Raw genomic sequence first — 19,183 nt, 5'->3', positions numbered from 1 at the left:
AGCTGTGATGAAGGCGTGTGTGCAGGTGTGAATCATGTGGAAAGATCTATCATAACGAGACTATGTTGCAGCATGTATGAAGTGAAGAACTGCGTGTTTTTGTGGCTGGTATAGGCTGCACTCCAATCTCCAAACGGAGATGGCAGTGGAGACTTCCTCAACCTTTTTTGCTGGAGCTCCAATGTATTATCAACCTGCTAATCTAACTAAACAACCGAAAGCAATTCAACCATAAACTAGTCCTATCTATGCTCATGAAAAAGACTAATTCAACAACCTGTAATTCAAATTGCATGTGAAAATGAAAACTCAGAGTGCTGAAACGAAATGCAAACAACACTACAGCAGAGGGGATCTATGGCTCTCAGGTTGGTCCCTAGCCTGAGAGCTATAGTCTCCTTAAGAAAACTCAGAGCTAGATCAAAATCTGCCTTCTTTATTCATAATCTGATGTTATGCCAAAACTGGCTTACAACAAGAACTAACACCGAGCTGTGCTCCAAAATTACAATAGTAATGCGAAAGTTTCAACAACCTATCAAAGGCTACGGCCTCTATACTTATGCAAAACAGTGATCCAACAAGTGTCCTTGATTTTAGGAGCTCGGCTGTCCAACTAGAGTTTAACTGCTGATCCTGTAGGACAGTCATAAGTGCTGTTCCTGTAGAACAGTTGTAACTGTTGTTCCTGTAGAACAGCTGGCTGCTTCTAAGCTCGGAGGGGAGATGGATTGGAGCTTGGAGTTCTTGGTGGGAATCACGAGGAATGTCCCCAAGACCGTGGACATCCTCTCCTAAAAACCAGCAGTGCCACCTCGTTGTCTCCTTGTCTCCTTTTTCGTTGTCTTTTGCTCCCTTTTAATGCCAAAACCTGGAATCATAATGCATTAGTCACGTAGATAGAGTGCCTACCCTTCTTCCTACAAACAACATGAACAAACTAAGAAATGCATGCATAAGCAATAAAATATGAATGGTTTGAGCAAGTAGAATAGGCCAAAATGAGCCCAAATTGTACCAAAATTGGGGCTCATCATAGGTGAAATAAAATTTATGGTGAGGGAAGCTCAAATAAGTAAAACATTTAGATGAGAATAAGATTTCATGGAGGAAATTTTATAAATATTCCCAAAGGAAGTACTTATTTTAACATTACTAGGAGAGAAAAATGCATGCGTTTTTTGGACTCACATTAGGGAAGATGACAATGGAGGAATATGGCCATAAATTCACTGAGTTGTTGAGGTGTGTGGAATTTATTAAAGATGGAAAATCTAAATTACAAATATATGTGAGTGGATTAACACCATTATATGGTGACAAAATTAAATATGACAAACCAAATACTTTTGATGAAACTATGAGGAAGGTAGAGACCTCTATCAATAAGGAATAAATGAGCCATATTATGAAATGACTTAGGATGAAAAGAAAGGAAGAAATATGGAACAAAGGAAGAAGGGGTTCAAACCCTCATCTTCAAAAAATTATTCTCATGAAAACCAATGAACAGAACTAGCTCATAATGAAACAAAGTGGGATGATTCATTGAGAAAGAAATGAAGATTTGATCCCATTAGTTGTTCGGGTTATGATTGAGAGAATAGGTATAGAGACTGCCCACACAACAAAGGAAAAGTGAGTATTATACATCACATCCAAGGAGATGATACAATGGAGGAAGTGGATAGAAGAATGCCCATAATTTATACAACATTTGATAACAGGAATGTTGAGAATCATGCACACATGGTCAAGGTGGTAGATAAGTAAAATAATCATCCCATTGTTATTATAATTGATTACGGAGATAATCATTGTTATCTTGATCCCGTGTCTCATCAAAAATATAACTTGAAGAAAACAGAGCATCATTGGGCTTGGTTAGTTCATTTAGCTACAAGAGCTAAAAGAAGAATAAATGAAATGGTAAGGAAATGTCCCATCAATATGATTGAGTTAGATACAAATGCATATTAAAAAAAATCCATTGGCATCATGTGATTGCCTAATTGGCATGGATTAGCTGGAAAAACATCATACAACACTAGAATGTTACATTAAAACATTTCGTTTACTTGATGAAGAAGGGAAGGAAAGTGGAGGAAATACTAAGGGAAATTTCTATTATTGAAATATTGTGTATGAAAGTGAAGAAGAATTTTAGAAAACGGTGCTAAATTTATGCAGAAAATATGTAGGAGATGGCCGAGGATCAGGGACCAAGTCTTGAGGACCATCCAATACTTAAGGAGTTTAAAGATGTGTTTTCCAAAATTCTAGGGTTACCACCTCAAAGAGACATTGAATTCTCTATATAATTTGTATCTAGAGCTACATGAGTGTCCAAAACAAAATGCTAAATGAGCATACCATAACTAAGAAAATTACAAATGCAACTAGAGAAGTTGTTAACGAAAATGTACATATGACCAAGTGTATCACTCTAGGGTACCCCAGTATTTTATTAAAAATGAGGATGGTACAATGAGTTTGTACATTGACTTTCATTGACTAAACGTGGTCATAGAGAAGAATGTGTCCCACAATAGATTATTTTTTTACTAGCTCAGGGGAGCTAAAGTATTTTCCAAAATTGATTTAAGTTTAGGGTATCATCAGGTGAGGATTGAGGAAGAGGTATTAAGACAATATTTCAAACACAATATGGACATTATGAGTTCATAGTGTTCCATTCAGGCTATCTAATGTACCAAATGTTTTCATGTGCCTCATGAATGGTATCTTCCAGAATTATTTAAATAAGTTTGTTATTGTGTTTTTGGATGATATCTTCATGTATTCGAAACATGATGAAGAGCATGAAGAAAATTTAAGGATGGTGGTACAAGTACTTGCATAGAATTAGTTATATTCCAAGCTAACTAAGTGCTCATTTTATCAGAGAAAAAATTGTTATTTGGGTCATATTATCTCATAAGGGGTAGCAGTAGAGCCATAAAATATTAAAGGAATTAAAGAGTGGTAAACACCAAAAAATGTGAGAGTTAAGGTATTTAATGGGTTTAAAAATCTATTATAGAATACTTCTTGAGCAGTTCTCTAGGACAACCTATCCCATTATGTCCTTGCAAAATTCAACTAGTTTCATAAATGTGAAGAGGTCTTCCATCATTTAATGAGGTTTTTAACAAGTGCATCTATATTAAATATATATGACCTAGATGAAGACTTTCGTGTGTGCACAAATGCATGTAAAGAAGGACTTGGAGGATTTCTCATGCATAATGTGCATGTGATATGTTATGAATCGAGGAAGCTTAAGGAGCATGAAAAGAATTATGACATTTATGATTTGTAGCTGACAACCATTATACATCCCTTGAAAATGTGGATGAATTACCTTATAGGAAAGATATTTGAGTTAATAAATAGCCATAATGGGTAAACGAATTTGTTTGGAAAACCAAATTTAAATGATAGACAAATAAGAGCATGTAAAGATGATTTAAAAATCATAATTTTAGAAGTTGGAAATTTATAACTGTGATACATGAAAATAAAAGCATCTTACGACAAGGTAAAGTGTAGCACAAGTAGAAGGATTATGAAACAAAAGAAAATGTAGACATATTGTATGAAGGTAGGATTTGTGTGTCAAATTATGGAAGGATTAAAAAATTAGTGTTGAGTGAAGTGCATAGAGTGCCTTATGTTGGGAACCTAGAGAATTAAAAGGAAAACTCAACAATCAAGAAGCATAAATTTCGGCTTCACATGAAGAAAGAAGTGGTTGATTAAATAGATGGGTGTTTGGAGTGAAGAAAGTCTAAAACTAAGCTTAGGAACCTAACACATTTTCTACAACCAATATCCATTCCTTAGTGGAAATGGGAAATTGTTTCCATTGATTTCATTACAAATCTACCTATAATAGTGAAGCAACAGGATTCCATCATGGTGGTGGTGGATAAGCTTGCAAGGTGTTCAAGTTAATTGCAATTAAATAAACACAAGAGGCATCCCACTCCATTTCGATGAGGCCAAAACATAAGGTAGCTAATGTTACTGATATTTACATGAGGAAAATTTCTAGGATGCTTGGTGTGCCCAAGGAATTTATTTCAGATAGAGATCCCAAGTTTACATCCAATTTTTGGACATGTTTATTTAATGTATTTTTTATTGATATAAATTTTTGCATAACATACCATATAGATCTAGATGGCCAACCAAAAAGAGTTAATCAAGTCGTTGAAGACATGCTAAGGATGTATGTCATGGAAAAACCATCAAAATGGGTAGAATATTTGCACCTGGTTGATTTTTCTTATAATAATGGGTACCAAACATCTTTGGAGATGAACCCACTTGAATCCTTTCATGGAAATAAATAAAAGACAGTAGTGAGTTGGGATAGTATCGTAGATAGGGCCATTTTTGGTCCATATTTTATCTTGGAAATAGAATAGAAAGTAACAAAAATTAAACAAAATTAGAAGGCTTCCTAGGATAAACAGAAAAGTAATGCATATAAGAATAGGTTGAACAAAGAATTTAAAATTAGCGACCATGTCTTCAGAAGAGTGAAGAAAAGGAAAATTTCCTTGAGGTTGGGAAATTGTGCAAAATTGGTAGCTAGATACCATGGACCATTTGAAATCATAGAGAGGATTGATCTGGTGGCATAAAGGATTGTATTTCCAAAATCAAAATTCATAATGTTTTTCATATTTCATTACTTAAAAACATATGTTAGTGATGCTAACCATGTGATTGATTAAGACATGATTCTAGTGGAACTCAAGCAATTGTTTTAGCTCCAACTAGTGTGGATTTTGGAAAGAAATTCAAGGTGGTCTAGAATCAAGTCGTGACCTTAGTAAAGGTGCAATTGATCGATTTTAGTAATAAAGACACTACATGGGAGAATTTGGATGTAATGATACCCTCATATTTTTAGATTTTCTCTCTCTCTCTCTCTCTCTCTCTCTCTCTCTCTCTCTATATATATATATATATATATATATATATATATATATATGGACTGAGGATAATGCTTAAATAAGGGGGAGGGGAATGTAATTCCTATGCCCGATCACTAGAATGTAAATAACATTTATATGTGGAATTAGGCTAGTATGTCGAAACATACAAACTAGTTTGGTGAGAATATGACATTTTTCAAGGGTTGTTATGCCCATGTTCATCTGTATTTCTATGTTTTGAAGGGCCATTATTCCCATATACATGTTTGATCATGTTTTCGAGCTAATATACCTCACTATACATGTTGATAATTGCATATGTGTTTTGAGGCTAACGGGCTTGGAAATCTAATTATTATAACACATGCATGTTAGAAAAAATATAACAGGTACAAATTGAAAAGAAGTAAAGAGTATGGGGGTGTTGGGTCCCTATAATACTAGTGATTACCCCATTACTATTGTAGTTGCATCCCTTATTAATATTGTTGTGCCCCTATTATCCCCATATTGTTATTACTGTGCCCCATAGAATCCCTCTATTGTTATTTTGTGGCTTTATATTATTATTGTTAGGTTGGCTGGATTATATTGTGACTCATTAGACTCCTATATATAGAAAGGAGGTTTTGTCATTTGAATCATCCAAGAATTGTTCATTTATGTGATGTAAAGGAGGTTGGCCCCTCAAAGAGGCTGAATTCTAAGGTGTTGATCTATCTTTTCTATCTTTTCTTGAGCTGGTTTCATAACATTTGGTATCAGAGCTTTGGATTCTAGGGTTTCGCTACTCCAAATAGGTCATCATGAAATTTTCGCTATAACTTTTTTTCTGCGATGTTTCAGAAGCTAAAAAAGAAAACCCATTTGAGAAGAAATTGCTCTGAACCTCGGGTCCAAATTTCAGAGATTTTCGCGCTATATTTGTGGAGATATGATCTGAGGAAGTTGGTCTTTTTGCAGACTCCTGAATTACATTCCAAACAGGTGACCTGGGGAAAATCATCATAACTTTCTCTCTGAGCATCATATTGAAATTTCATCAGAGGGTACAGAAATATGACAAACTATAGTTTCGCGTATATATTTTTTAGAGCCAAAGGTCGAAAGAATGACTCGTGGCACATCGTACAAGTTCGCTCTACTGAACTAGTCTATAATCAGGTCACTGTGGAAGATTTCACATAACTCTTCCTTGGAGAATCCAATTTGGATCAGACTGGTGGCATTGGAAAGAGGACATAGAGGGCTATTGTAGGTCACAATTTCAGAACTAGATGATCCGAAAGTACAGAGATACATCAGAGGCAATATCGAGCTCCTACAAAGTGAAAAAAGGTGTGTAGATTCTTTTAAATTTTTGCTTAAGATTGGTTTGAAAATTTATTTTGAAGGAATTCAAAGGGCATAGTAGAGCATTACTATCGGTAACTGATGCCCTAAGGAAAGAAAATGCTAACACCTAGTAAGCAACCTGAAAGTTCTAGCATGACTCATGAAGAAGAGGAAGAAATGCTACATGATATATCAAAATTACAAGAACAAGTGCAACAAATGTCACTCTCACAAAAGCTAATAGAAGCTAAGATAAATGGCGTGGAATATAAGATAAAGGGCATGGAAGCTAAGATGGATGATTTGAAGATATATTTGAAGACAAATTTGAAGAGAGACATGGCAGGTTTGAAGACAGATTTGAAGACATACATGGCAGATTTGAAGACATATTTGACAAGTTTTTTACAAGAAATTCTTACTAATGGTGAAAAGGTAGTAAAGGAAACTCATGATGCGAAAAAAAGAAATGTTAATCATGATTTCTTATACTCTAATGTGGGATTGAAGACCCACCATATTCCAAAAATCAATATGAGGAAGTTTCATGGCAAGGATCCCGCAACATGGATATTACAGATGGAGCAATTTTTCGATCTCAATAATGTACAAAACACACAAAAGATACGTATTGCAACTTTATATTTGGAACTAAATCAGTTTGTATGGTATCAATGGCTTTGCTCTCGTAAACAATTTATCACTTGGGAAATTTTTACGGAAGAATTGATAGCACATTATGAGGATACAAAAAGAAACACTTTTTTTAGCCAACTGATAAGTCTCAAACAAAAGGGTTCAATAATGGAGCACATTGAGGAGTTCCAAAAATTGAACATAAGGGTAAAAAATATTCCAAAGGAGCATAGGATTGATGTGTTCATAGAGACTTTAAAGGATAATATCCAACATGATGTTCACCTTTGGGAACCTGATTCATTAGAGAAGGCATTTAGGTTAGCAAGAAAAATGGAAAGAAAAATTGTGGCAACTAGGAAGCATACCACTCACAACTATAAAGAGGGAAGTGTTGTTTCCCCTAGTCTTCCACAACCTATAAGGTTGACACCACAACAATTGGAAGAAAAAACAGCAAAAGGGCTTTGTTATAGTTGTGATAGCAAATACACTAAAGGTCATAAGTGTATTGAGAAGAAATTATTCTACATAGATTGTGAAGAGGAAGAAGAAATGGAGCAAGAAAGGTTAAAAGAAGAGGATATACTCCAGGAACAAAGCCTAGATAAAGAAGAAATGAATCCGACCATATCTTGTAATACATTGGCAGGAATTACCACTCCTCAAACCATCAAGATAGAAGGACAAATCAAGAAGAAAAAGGTAATAGTGTTGATTGATTCAGGAAGTACCAACAATTTTATTCATTGTAAGGTAGCAAAAGAATTGAATTTCTTCTTATATCCAGCACCAAAGTGTCAAGTGATGGTTGCAAATGGAGGAACAATACATTTCTCTGGAAAGTGCCATAATATCAAGCTATCAATGGGAGAATATGTATTGACTAGCCCAATGCTTTCCATTCCAGGAACAATACATTTCTCTGGAAAGTGCCATAATATCAAGCTATCAATGGGAGAATATGTATTGACTAGCCCAATGCTTTCCATTCCAATGGGAGGTGCTGATGTTGTACTAGGAGTCCAATGGCTACAATCCTTGGGTACAATAGCTTTTAATTTTCAAGAACTTTTCATGAAATTTTCTATGGAAGGAAAGGAGGTTGAATTAAGGGGTATTGCAGGGAAACCGTGAAATATAATCAGCTCTAATGGTATGACAAAGCTTCTAAAAAAGGAACAAAGGGGTGTAATTGCACAATTATGTTCGCTAGATGTTTCTACATCGGAATCATCTATTTCTCGAGATCTCTAAAAAGTCTTGGACAATCATTCCAAGGTATTTAAGCCTCCCAATGGCCTCCCACCTATTCATGATCATGATCATGCTATTCATCTGATTCCCAGAAGTGTTCCTCCAAACATCAGGCCATAGAGATATCCCTATGCCCAAAAGAGTGAAATTGAACATATGGTTGCAGAAATGCTAGAGGCTGGTATAATTCAACCGAGTCTCTGCTACAGTAGTATTAGTGCACAAGAAGGATGGATCATGGCACATGTGTCTAGATTATAGGGAGCTCAACAAGCTCACTATTAAAGATAAGTTTCTCGTTCCCATCATTGATGAATTACTGGATGAATTGCATGGATCAATTTACTTCACCAAGTTGGATCTTCATTCAGGATATGGTCAAATCAGAATGAAGACTGAAGACATTCTGAAAACAACATTTAGAACTCATGAGGGTCATTATGAATTTTTGGTCATGCCTTTTTGTCTTACCATTGCACCTTCAACATTTCAAGGTTTGATGAATTCCATTTTAAAACCATTCCTTAGAAAATTTGTGTTAGTATTTTTTTGATGATATACTAATCTACAACAAGTCTTGGAAGGATCATGTTGAACATGTTGACAGGGTGCTACAACTATTGGAGGAGAAACAATTATATGCAAAAAGATCCAAATGTTTTTTTGGAGTACAAGAGGTGGAATATCTGGGTCATATTGTATCTCATGAAGGAGTTAAGGTAGACCCTAGCAAAATTAAAGCCATTAAGGAATGGAAAATCCCCACATCCATAAAGCATTTGCGAGGATTTCTCGGGTCGACAGGGTATTATCTTAAGTTTGTTAAGAATTATGGGAGAATAGTAGCACCTCTAACAACATTATTGAAGAAGGATGCATTTTCATGGACTCAAGAAGCAACAAAGACGTTCGAACATCTTAAAGAGGCAATGTGCCAAGCACCAGTCTTAGCTACACTAGACTTCCCAAAAACCTTTATTGTGGAATGTCATGCTTCAGGAAATGGAATTGGTGCTATTTTAATGCAAGATGAAAGACCCATTACTTTTGAAAGTTTTCCAATCAAGGGAAATTTTTTACAAAAAGCTATTTATGAGAAGCAAATGTTGGCAATACTCCATGCACTTAAGAAATGGCGACCCTACCTAATGGGAAGACACTTCAAGGTAAAAACGGATCATGATAGCCTTAAATACTTTTTAGAACAAAGATTATCCTCTGAAGCACAACAAAATTGGGTCACAAAGATGTTGGGTTATGACTTTGAAATCATCTACAAAAAGGGAAGCAAAATGTGGTGGCAGATGCACTCTCAAGAAAGGATGAGGATGTGAAAGCATTGTTGTGCGCCATTTCTATTATCCAACCAGATTGGATAAACAAAGCAAGGGAGGAATGGAAGAATGATAAAGAAGTGTGGGCACTTATTCAAAAGTTACAACAAGATTCCAGTACGTCTGATACATTTAGCTGGCAAAATGATTCTTTATGGTACAAAGATCGCTTATACCTCTGTAAGAATTCCCAACTAAAACAAAATATTCTTATGGAATTGCACACTTCTCCCTTAGGAGGGCACTCAGGATTTTTAAAAACTTACCACAAGATTAAAAAGGAATTTTTTTGGGATGGCCTTAAATCAGATATTCAAAAATTTGTGGCGGAATGTTTGGTTTGCCAAAAAAATAAAGTTGAAACAATTAAGACACTGGGTCTATTACAACCTTTATCCATTCCAAGCCAACTTTGGGAGGATGTTTCAATGGATTTTATCATAGGTTTACCTAAGTCTGATGGAAAGAGTGTCATCATGGTGGTAGTTGACAGACTTACCAAGTATGCACACTTTTGTGCATTATCACATCCATTTAAAGCCAATATAGTTTCTACTGCATTTATGGAAATAATTCAAAAGCTACATGGAAACCCAAAGATTATTGTAAGTGACAAAGATCCCATTTTCACTGGAAATTTTTGGACATAATTATTTTTTTGTCTTAGTACTTAGTTAGCTCATAGCTCATCTTATCATCCTCAATCTGATGGGCAAACTGAGATAATAAACAAATGTTTGGAAGGATATCTTCGTTGCTTTGTATCTGATAAATAGACACAATGGGTCAAATGGTTGCCTCTGGCTGAATGGTGGTATAACACTTCCTTCCATACATCAACAAAAATGACCCCATTTATGGCACTTTATGGATATCAACCACCATCCATCACATCATATTTAAGAGAAAATTCTAAGGTTCAAGCAGTGGAACATCACATCGAACATCAACAATAAGTCCTCCAGCTCTTAAAGGATAACCTCGTGTTGGCAGAGAATAGAATGAAACAACAGGTAGATCAACATCGCAGCGAAAGAAGTTTTGATGTAGGTGATTGGGTATTCCTGCGGCTACAACCATATAAGCAAATGTCCCTCAAGCAAGCTAAGAAGGATAATAAATTATCACCAAAGTATTATGGTCTGTACAAGGTGTTGCAAAAGATTGGTACTATGGCATACAAATTGGAGCTTCCTGCAACTTCTCAATTGCACCCATTTTTCCATCTTTTATGTTTAAAGAAGGTTATAGGTGACAAGCTCCCAGTTCAAACAATATTGCCAGAACTTGACGAGGAAGGAAAAATTATATTGGAACCGGAAGTAGTCACAGAAACAAGAAATTGACAGCTACGAAATTGATCAATTTCAGAGTATCTTATCAAGTGGAAGAACTTATCCACTGAAGATTCCACATGGGAGGATGAGAATTTTATACAGAAGCATCCAGAACTACTCAAGCGTCGAGGACAACACTTTTTTGAAGGAGAGGGGCATGTTGGGTCCTTATAATACTAGTGACTACCCCCATTACTATTGTAGTTGCATCCCTTATTAATATTGTTGTGCCCCTATTATCCCCATATTGTTATTACTGTACCCCATAGAATCCCTCTATTGTTATTTTTGTGGCTTTATATTATTATTGTTAGGTCGGCTAGGTTATATTGTGACTCCTTAGACTCCTATATATAGAAAGGAGGTTTTGTCATTTGAATCATCCAAGAATTGTTCATTTATGTGATGTAAAGGAGGTTGTCCCCTCAAAGAGGCTGAATTCTAAGGCGTTGATCTATCTTTTCTATCTTTTTCTTGAGCTGGTTTCATAACAGGGGGGGTTTAGACTACATGGATGGTAAAAGGAGACACATATGGTTTAATAAAAAATACAATGTGCACATGCATACAACCAAAGCGCATTAACTGGTTTGGGAAGCACCAAGTGGCATAATAAAGGCATGCATATAAAAATAGGATGTTGGCACTGTGAACGATGATGATTACACATGTTCATCCATTTTGGTAGATGACCACGGAAGCCTGAAGGTAGTATGTAATGAAATATTGTAAGTGTACCTAGAAGAAGTATGGGGGTAGTGGAATTGATGGAAGCCACAGGAGTCTAAAACATTCCTTTCCAGTGGAGTAAGATTCCCTATAAGGTGATGGCATAGCCCAAGGGACTTTAGGTGAAGAGAAGGGTCTGCACCACTTTCATGTGGGCCGATGGGTAATGTGAATGTGCTAGTTGGTGATTGTCTAGTTTGGTACCTTGGTTGTATGAAGGCACATAACTCTTGGAAGTTACATGACTTTAGATCATCCCTAGCTAGCTAAGATAAGGGTTGATAGGAGATGTGAGCCTTTTAGTTAGAGGATGCTCGATTTATTACCCTGATTGGTTGAAGGTATTGAGCATGTACCATAATTTGGACAAGTTAATTCCTGGAGCCAAGTCCCCATCTCGGTGGAGACTTTTTGTTGCGATAAAAAGAACAACATGGTATATGGTTGGGTAAAATGATTAAAGTCTGCAGCCAATTAGAAACTAGCAGAAAGATAAGTATTTAAATTCTATAATTATTTCTGCTTCAATGTTTACATTTTTAAGTAAATTTTTTCTTGAATTTCAATTAGGTTATTCATGTAGAATATGCATGTGCAAAATAAGTGCATCTTAACATGCATTTATACATGTATTGTATTATGCCAAAATTTTCTAGAAGAAAAGAGAAAAAAATTAGTTATAAGTTATCAGTCATGTCAGATACATAATTGGGGCTTAGCTAGAAGCTAAAATACACCAACACTGGATTGAGTGAGATTGTAATATATTTTATCATCAAACTTCTCAAGGGATCTTCCTTATTATAGATTGCCAAAAGTTTGAGAATGGAAGGCTCTCTACCTCACATTAAACAACTTCTCCCCCATATTCCATCTTCCATTCCCTTGCATATCAGAGGATCATCTAATAAGTTGGCCAACAACCTAGCAAATAAACGATGTAATCATCATATTTTGGTAAGCCAGTCATCCTAGACTTCTTTCCCCACAACCCTAAAGTAAGAATGCTAGGAAATCACCACCAAGAATACGAGAGCCCCAATGGGGTTGTTAATGTGACAATAATGATGACTGGTAATGAAATGACAAGCCCTCCCATTTTCCATCCTTTGAACATCCCACTATATCACGACACAAGAATGGGGCCTTGGCTCCCAAGGAGGGCGGCAAAGGATCCCTGGCATGTCTTATGTTTGAACTCTTGAGTGAGGCTTGCATGATCCACCATGCTCCATCTCCTAGGTAACCTATTTTCATTCTTGTTGCTCATTTAATGCCTCCTCCTGATGCTTTCTCTATTCACCATTGATTTTGATAGTTGTTTGGTTGTTTGGCTCTGGGCGTCCACTCCATCCCCTCCCCCTTTTCCTTCTCCTTTGATGAGTTTTTTAGATGGAGTGGGACTTACATCGAGCCCATTGTCAGTGAAATCCACCTGTCATGACATTATGATTAAATTCTTCCATAATAAGCTCTTGTAGCTTCTCACCTGGCTCCAACTGTGCCCCAATAAAGTCTTGTTGCCTCTAGTAGCCATGATTCACCAATGAGCTCGATGATGGCATAAAGGTGGAGGTCACGGTGCTTTGCAAGGCTTCAAAGTGAGGTTGTGTGTTAAGTCCATAGCTCACATATTACATGAAAACACTCCTCTAGACATCTAGGAGGAAATTTGACTTGTAGAGGTGGAAATTTGGTAGGAAATACAAGTCACATTAGACTTGGAGGTTATGGAAAGCATTGCCTCTTGGGCTCTTGACACTGGTAACTCTAGAGGTTGTCAAAACCATTACCTTCTTACAATGGACTTGTATTGGCATGTGAGGTTGTTGCTTGGAAAGATTATTATGGATAGGAGACAAACTCAAGTCAACCTTATGCATAGACTTGATGAACACAGGGATATCATGTTGGATATGGAAGGGAGGCCTGCCAGGCTAGAGATGTGATCTCATGTTGGATATGGAAGAGAGGCTTGCTAGGCTAGAGATGTGATCACCAAACAACTTTCCCATTCCACTCTCATGCAAAGTTGAGGAACAACCCATTATCCTTGAGACCTCATTATCTTCTTGATCCTAAAGCTTCTTATATTTCATAGTCTAAGTCCTTATTTCTCATTGTTTCTTATTTAGGTTGTTAACAACTTATTCTTATAATATATGTCTAGTTTCCTTTCCTTATTAACTCAAACACTATGGATTCTAAAAGCCACTCATTTTTGGCTTTTATGGTTAGTTTCCCCATAATAGGATAGCATTATCTCTCTAAACTTCAAGAGTTTTAGATTTTAAGTTATGGTTAAATGTGAATATTGAATATATTCATATTTAAAAAAATATATATATTCTAAAATTATGCTTATATATAGACTTGATTTCTGCCTTGGCAAGTATGAATGAATGTAATTACTATCCCGTATAAATAATGTCTCACCTAAAAGCTACAAGTCATCTTCCAATCTTTTTGTTTTTCATTATTACTATTTAGAAGTTCCATTTGTACAAAAATGATAACACTGAAAACTGAAAAGAAAATTACCACATGCATTCACGTGACAGAAATGTTTGTCGGAAAAACTGCTTAAACTTTTTGTTTTAACTTTTTTAAATAGAACTTCGAGTCCAGCCTGTTTTGAATTTACACCTAGTCTCAAGGAACTTTGTTGCAAAGTCAAATACATTTAACAGAAATAGCTAGCCAGAAGAAAAGTAAACTATATATTATTTTGTCATTGAACATTTTGGAATGATGCCATTCATCAGTTGGCCAATTATCCCGTGTAGGACAACGCTATCAAAGTGGCTACAATCTAAGAAACGCAGGGTTATAATAGAATCGTTAAAGTATTTGGAAAAAACAATTGCAGGGTTAAAATATAATCGTTAAGGTATTTGGAAAACAGAATTCCAGACAATCGTTGCAGCTTCAGGGTTTCAATACAAGAAAAGATTAACTTCGACTGAATCCTATAAAAGACCCTATAATTTATAGCAGTGACTGTAGCATTCACAACTGCAAGTCCGGCGTCTTCTAACAGCGTTAGAAGACTAGAGATATCGATCTGATTCTTGAAAATATTTACGGTGACTTCAATACTTAGACCAAATTTGCTAACCCTTATGGTCTGAAATTTGTCCCGGACATTGGAGGCTCGAGCCTGGGAAACTTGCCGGCTTTTATAGATACCGAAACTGCCGGAGAAGGGTTTAACAGTGAGCGAGAATTTTAGCACATAGCTTTCCTTTCGAGCTCTATTAGCTTATTTTGCAAATGACGAATGCATTTATTGGCCTCCAGCGGTTTGTCAGATAATGTGCATTTTGTCTACAAAATTATAAACAGAAGTAGAACAATTACCCTTTTTCTTTCGTTTTTAATTTTTCTTTTCGTATGCTTTATCTACAAAAATGTCAAACACATGTAAAACTATTGCCCCTCTACTTATCTTTTTAATACTTTTATTCACATGCCTGCGATAGAGAAAACCTCACCTTGCAATATTAGAAGCGATGACAGAGTCAAAGAAAGAGGTTTCATGAATCCGCCTCTGCCACTCCACCAGATTGTGTAGACGAGCATTCCCAATACATTCCTCGCTGGCCTCATGATCATGACATCCTCCCTACTGCCGTTTTCTTCGTTCGACGCTCCGCGTCGGTGGGAAAAAAGGGTTTCTGGAACTGGGCAAAGAATATATTGGCGAGGTACGGGTTAGGGTTTGAACTGGATTGCCCTTGTTGGCTGCCAATTTCTTCCAAGATTGCGTTACCGCTAGTGATGAATCTGCGCCGTCGGCCCTAAAGAAGATGTTCCGAGAAGGCCGTAAACATGTGGCCTTTTGGTGGAGAGGTCACCAAATATTACACCAGCGGCGGTATCATCATCAATACAAAGTCACTGATTTGGTTGGTGTTTGGATCTGAATGCTTTCATTGATATCAATATTACCACGATAATGAGGACACCATGGTGTATAAAAATCAGAGGACTAACACGCTTCGTATGAATATTTATAAGCATAGGTTTTCCTCCGTAAATCTTCCATTTTGAACTCTCCTGCCTGCTGCCTGATTAATGAAGATTGTCTGATTAAAGGAAAATCGGAATCTTCAAGGGACTGTTCTTTCCATTCAGATCTTATGGAATGATAAAGTGGAACTCTGTGACTCTGGCAAAGACAAAAGGAAATGAAGGAGGGACTTGTTAAACGCTTAGCCGCTAAAGGGATAGAAAGAGGAATGTGTTCAATGGTTAACCCCATAGGGAATCGACAAAGGAATCGCATACTTGCACGTGTTAACCCTACTTAATAAGTAAAGTAAATTTTTAAAGCTGACAGGAATCTATGAGGTTGATTAATTGGGCGCATTAATTATTTTTGGCCCCTCAAAATTGTCATTGTCATTGTCATTAGAAAAGTAGATTAAATTTGTGGGCCGGTTAAAATATTTAATTTGAGAAATTATAAAACTTAGATGAGAAGATGGGAAGAATTTTATAATATATTAATATTTTTAAATATAAGCTTCCACCTAACTCTTTGAATTTAAAATTGGGCATCTTGTATTGTCAGTATAACATCAATGTGTAAAACAAAATGAGGCATTCATATATGCATTATTTAAGTCCATATCCAAAACATTTAAAAAAAATACACATGCTTATTGTTTAACATGAAAACTTGAGTATGAATCGTGTATCATATGGAAATAAAAGAACCATGCCATAGTTTTGAAATAAGTTGAGGGAATCCAATGTTGAGGGTTAGTACCATTGGTTGTGTAAGGCCTCCGGGCGATTGTGTGACGGGCGCCGGGCAAAGTCGCCGTGCACGAGGGCGCGGGCGCGCGAGCTCACGATGGCCGCGTGCTGAACGGGCGTGTGACGGTGTGCAGGCAGAAATGCGACGTTTGTACGAGTTTGGTGCGACGATACCGTGAGCAGAATTACTACACTTTGAAATGTGCGAGGAACAAATGAAGCCTTTACACTAAGACTTGGAGGAGGCTGCGTTGAGGCATGGCCGACAGTAGAAGAAGTGGTTTATGGGCGCATTATGAGTATTTTGGGGGTCGGCCAAGGGGCTGCCACCCACATGTAAACCAAGGATGGAATGCATATAAATATGACATGCGTTGAGTCATTTTAAACAACGAACTTTGCACTTCTCTACGCTCTTGGAAGAAGATCTCTAGTGCGCAGATTTAAGAGGAGGATGAGCACATACCTCATGCGCTCCTCTTGGTGAGTCGCACTTGGTGAGAGCGCTCTTAGTGGGAGGTGGATGTGTTGGGCAAGGCGTGCTCGGGTGCATTGTGCAGAGGTGTTTGTGCAGCGACTTGGAGTGGGTGTCTTGGCAACTCGGGTGAGTGCTCGCCCACCATGCAAGTGCACACGAAGGTGAAACGAGGTTGGAACTGGAGGTCGTAGGGTTGGGCAGACGGTACTACGTGTTGTGCACATGATTTGGGCGTTTGTCAAGAGTTGGCAAGCGGGCTGCGTGTGGGCAGGGATACACGGTTTGGGCGTTTGCGACGAAACGAAGAGAGAACCAGCGAAGATGTACGACGAGGTGAACGACGGGTTGGAGAGTCGTGCGGCGACCGTGCAGAGGTGCCGACGAGCTGGGCAACCGAGTTTGCCGAAGTTGTGAAAATTTGGCTAAGTGTAAATTTGGGGTTTCCCAAGGACTTAGTATGTACATTGTAAAAATGATGATTATATAATATATTGATTCGCGCAGACTCACATTACGGGGAGTTGCCCCTCCCCTTTATAGTATTGCAATTGTTGTTGTTCTTGTTATAATTGCTATGGCTAATGAATGAGTATGGGCTTCATTGGTATAAAGGATAAATATATGTTTACTTGGTTATGAAACAAAAGCTAAGTAATGTTAAAGTGAAAGTAGGCGTAGTCCACGAATATAAGTATTGGTGAAAAGAAAGTGTTCGGTGGTGCCGCACCTCACTATAAGCGGTTGGAAGACTACCGCAGGTGTAGGGGCGTGACAGTTGGTATCAGAGCTCGGTTGGAGCTGGTGTTAGAGCAAGGTTGCTCATGACGAAGTGACAGTGGAAGCAGGTACTTGCAGGTGAAAGAAGCTAGTTTCACATACGAGTGGAACAAGGGCCGGTTCATGGTTGCAGGGAACTTGGTGAAGCTTGTGAAAGGTTTAGCAGGGTTGAAGCTTAGTGCTTGGGCCAAGCTAAACGACAAGGCATGGCAGGTTTGAAATAATGCGAAGGGAAGCTCTTGCTTACCTTATACAAGTTGAAGAGGTTGAAAGAAGAGAATCCCCAGATTCAAGAGAAGCTTGCAGTCTTGGAAAAGAATATTGAAGAGGAGCTTCTTCAACTTGGTTGACAACGGAGCAAGGAGAAGTTGCAGATTGTGCTATCAAGGAAGAGGAAGCCGTGATGTTTGAAGATGTTGCAGACATGATAACGATGGAGGATGAACTTGAGATTGATCAAGTTGGACTAGGATCGTGCAGTTTGCAGACATGGATGAATGAGGAAGACCCTCATGATGATGATGAAGGACAAGGATTGTTGATGGTTGCAAGACTTGTTGGGGTTGTTTGTGACCTTATGGTAGAAGGTACAAAGACCCATGACAAGGGTGGAACTTGATGATCGTTGTGGAGGATTGGGTCATGCTTTAGCCACTTTGGCTAAGTGCCCGGCATGACTCATGGACAGATTGGAGGGCACACTCTTGGGTGGACTTCTCATGGCTGAGACCAAGAGATAGTCTTGGTGGACACTTTGGTGGAGGAGCTATGATGAAGGGACTCATGACATGATGATATGGTTGAGTGACTGAGTTCACTAAACTGAAGATTACAGCTTGGATGAGGATGACCGATTTTTGTGATGGGTCTACTTGGTTGGACTACATGGACAACTTAGTCATGGACATCAGGTTGGAGGCATGGAGCATGGCAGTCTTATGCAGGGACATTGTGTGGGAGTACTTGTAGAGGTGTCATGGACATCCGAGGAAGAGTGCCAAGGCAGGGATGTTGTGTAGATGGATTTGCTAGTGTGACATGGAGACTTATTACTTATGAGCCGATGGAGAGGTTGTACACTCTTGTGCAACAAGACCATGGACTTGGATGGATTTGTGAGCAGATTATGGAGCTCATGATGACATGAGATTGTTGTGACTTTTAGGGACTTCATATATGGTGGACTTGGAGGATTTGATGGATTGAGGAGTTGAGGTCAGAGACTTTGATGCAGTATGGGATGCATACTTTCAAAGTACATGTATGGGCATGGCTTGGAAGAGTGACTTGATGTGGAGGATCGATATGAGACACTTTGGAGTGATGGAGTTATGATGATGATGATGCCTTGACTTGGGCATGGGTTGAGCCGAGACTCAACTACTTTGACACATGGGAGCTGATTGATCTATGATCATGGGCAGCACATGGATAGATGAGACAAGTGCATACTTGTTTCTATGGATGACTTGAGGGATGGCACATTGCGGATATGATGGAGGTTGCTTCATGGACCTGGATGTGGCACATCAAGAGTCGATGTTTGAGGAGAGGGTCTCTTCATATGAAGGAGACACACACATAGAT

The 19,183-nt window shown here is 37.8% G+C and overlaps 1 protein-coding gene across 1 annotated transcript in view; it reads right to left on the bottom strand.

The window, feature by feature from the left end:
• Positions 1-15,788, bottom strand: part of LOC149160002 (uncharacterized) — a 254,342-nt gene extending 238,554 nt beyond the window's left edge. The window contains exon 1 of the mRNA XM_089436599.1: positions 15,072-15,788. Coding sequence (XP_089292725.1) covers positions 15,072-15,192 — 121 coding nt within the window. The 5' untranslated portion in view covers positions 15,193-15,788. The remainder of the gene's footprint in view (positions 1-15,071) is intronic.
• Between the last annotated feature and the right edge of the window lie 3,395 nt (positions 15,789-19,183).

The sequence above is a fragment of the Pinus tabuliformis genome, chromosome 5_2, assembly GCF_031772625.1.
Source record: "Pinus tabuliformis cultivar Carrire ecotype Pingquan chromosome 5_2, CPIR1, whole genome shotgun sequence".
In the NCBI taxonomy this organism is placed as follows: domain Eukaryota; kingdom Viridiplantae; phylum Streptophyta; class Pinopsida; order Pinales; family Pinaceae; genus Pinus; species Pinus tabuliformis.
Note: the sequence above shows the minus strand (reverse complement) of the source record. Positions and strands in the feature narration are given on the sequence as shown.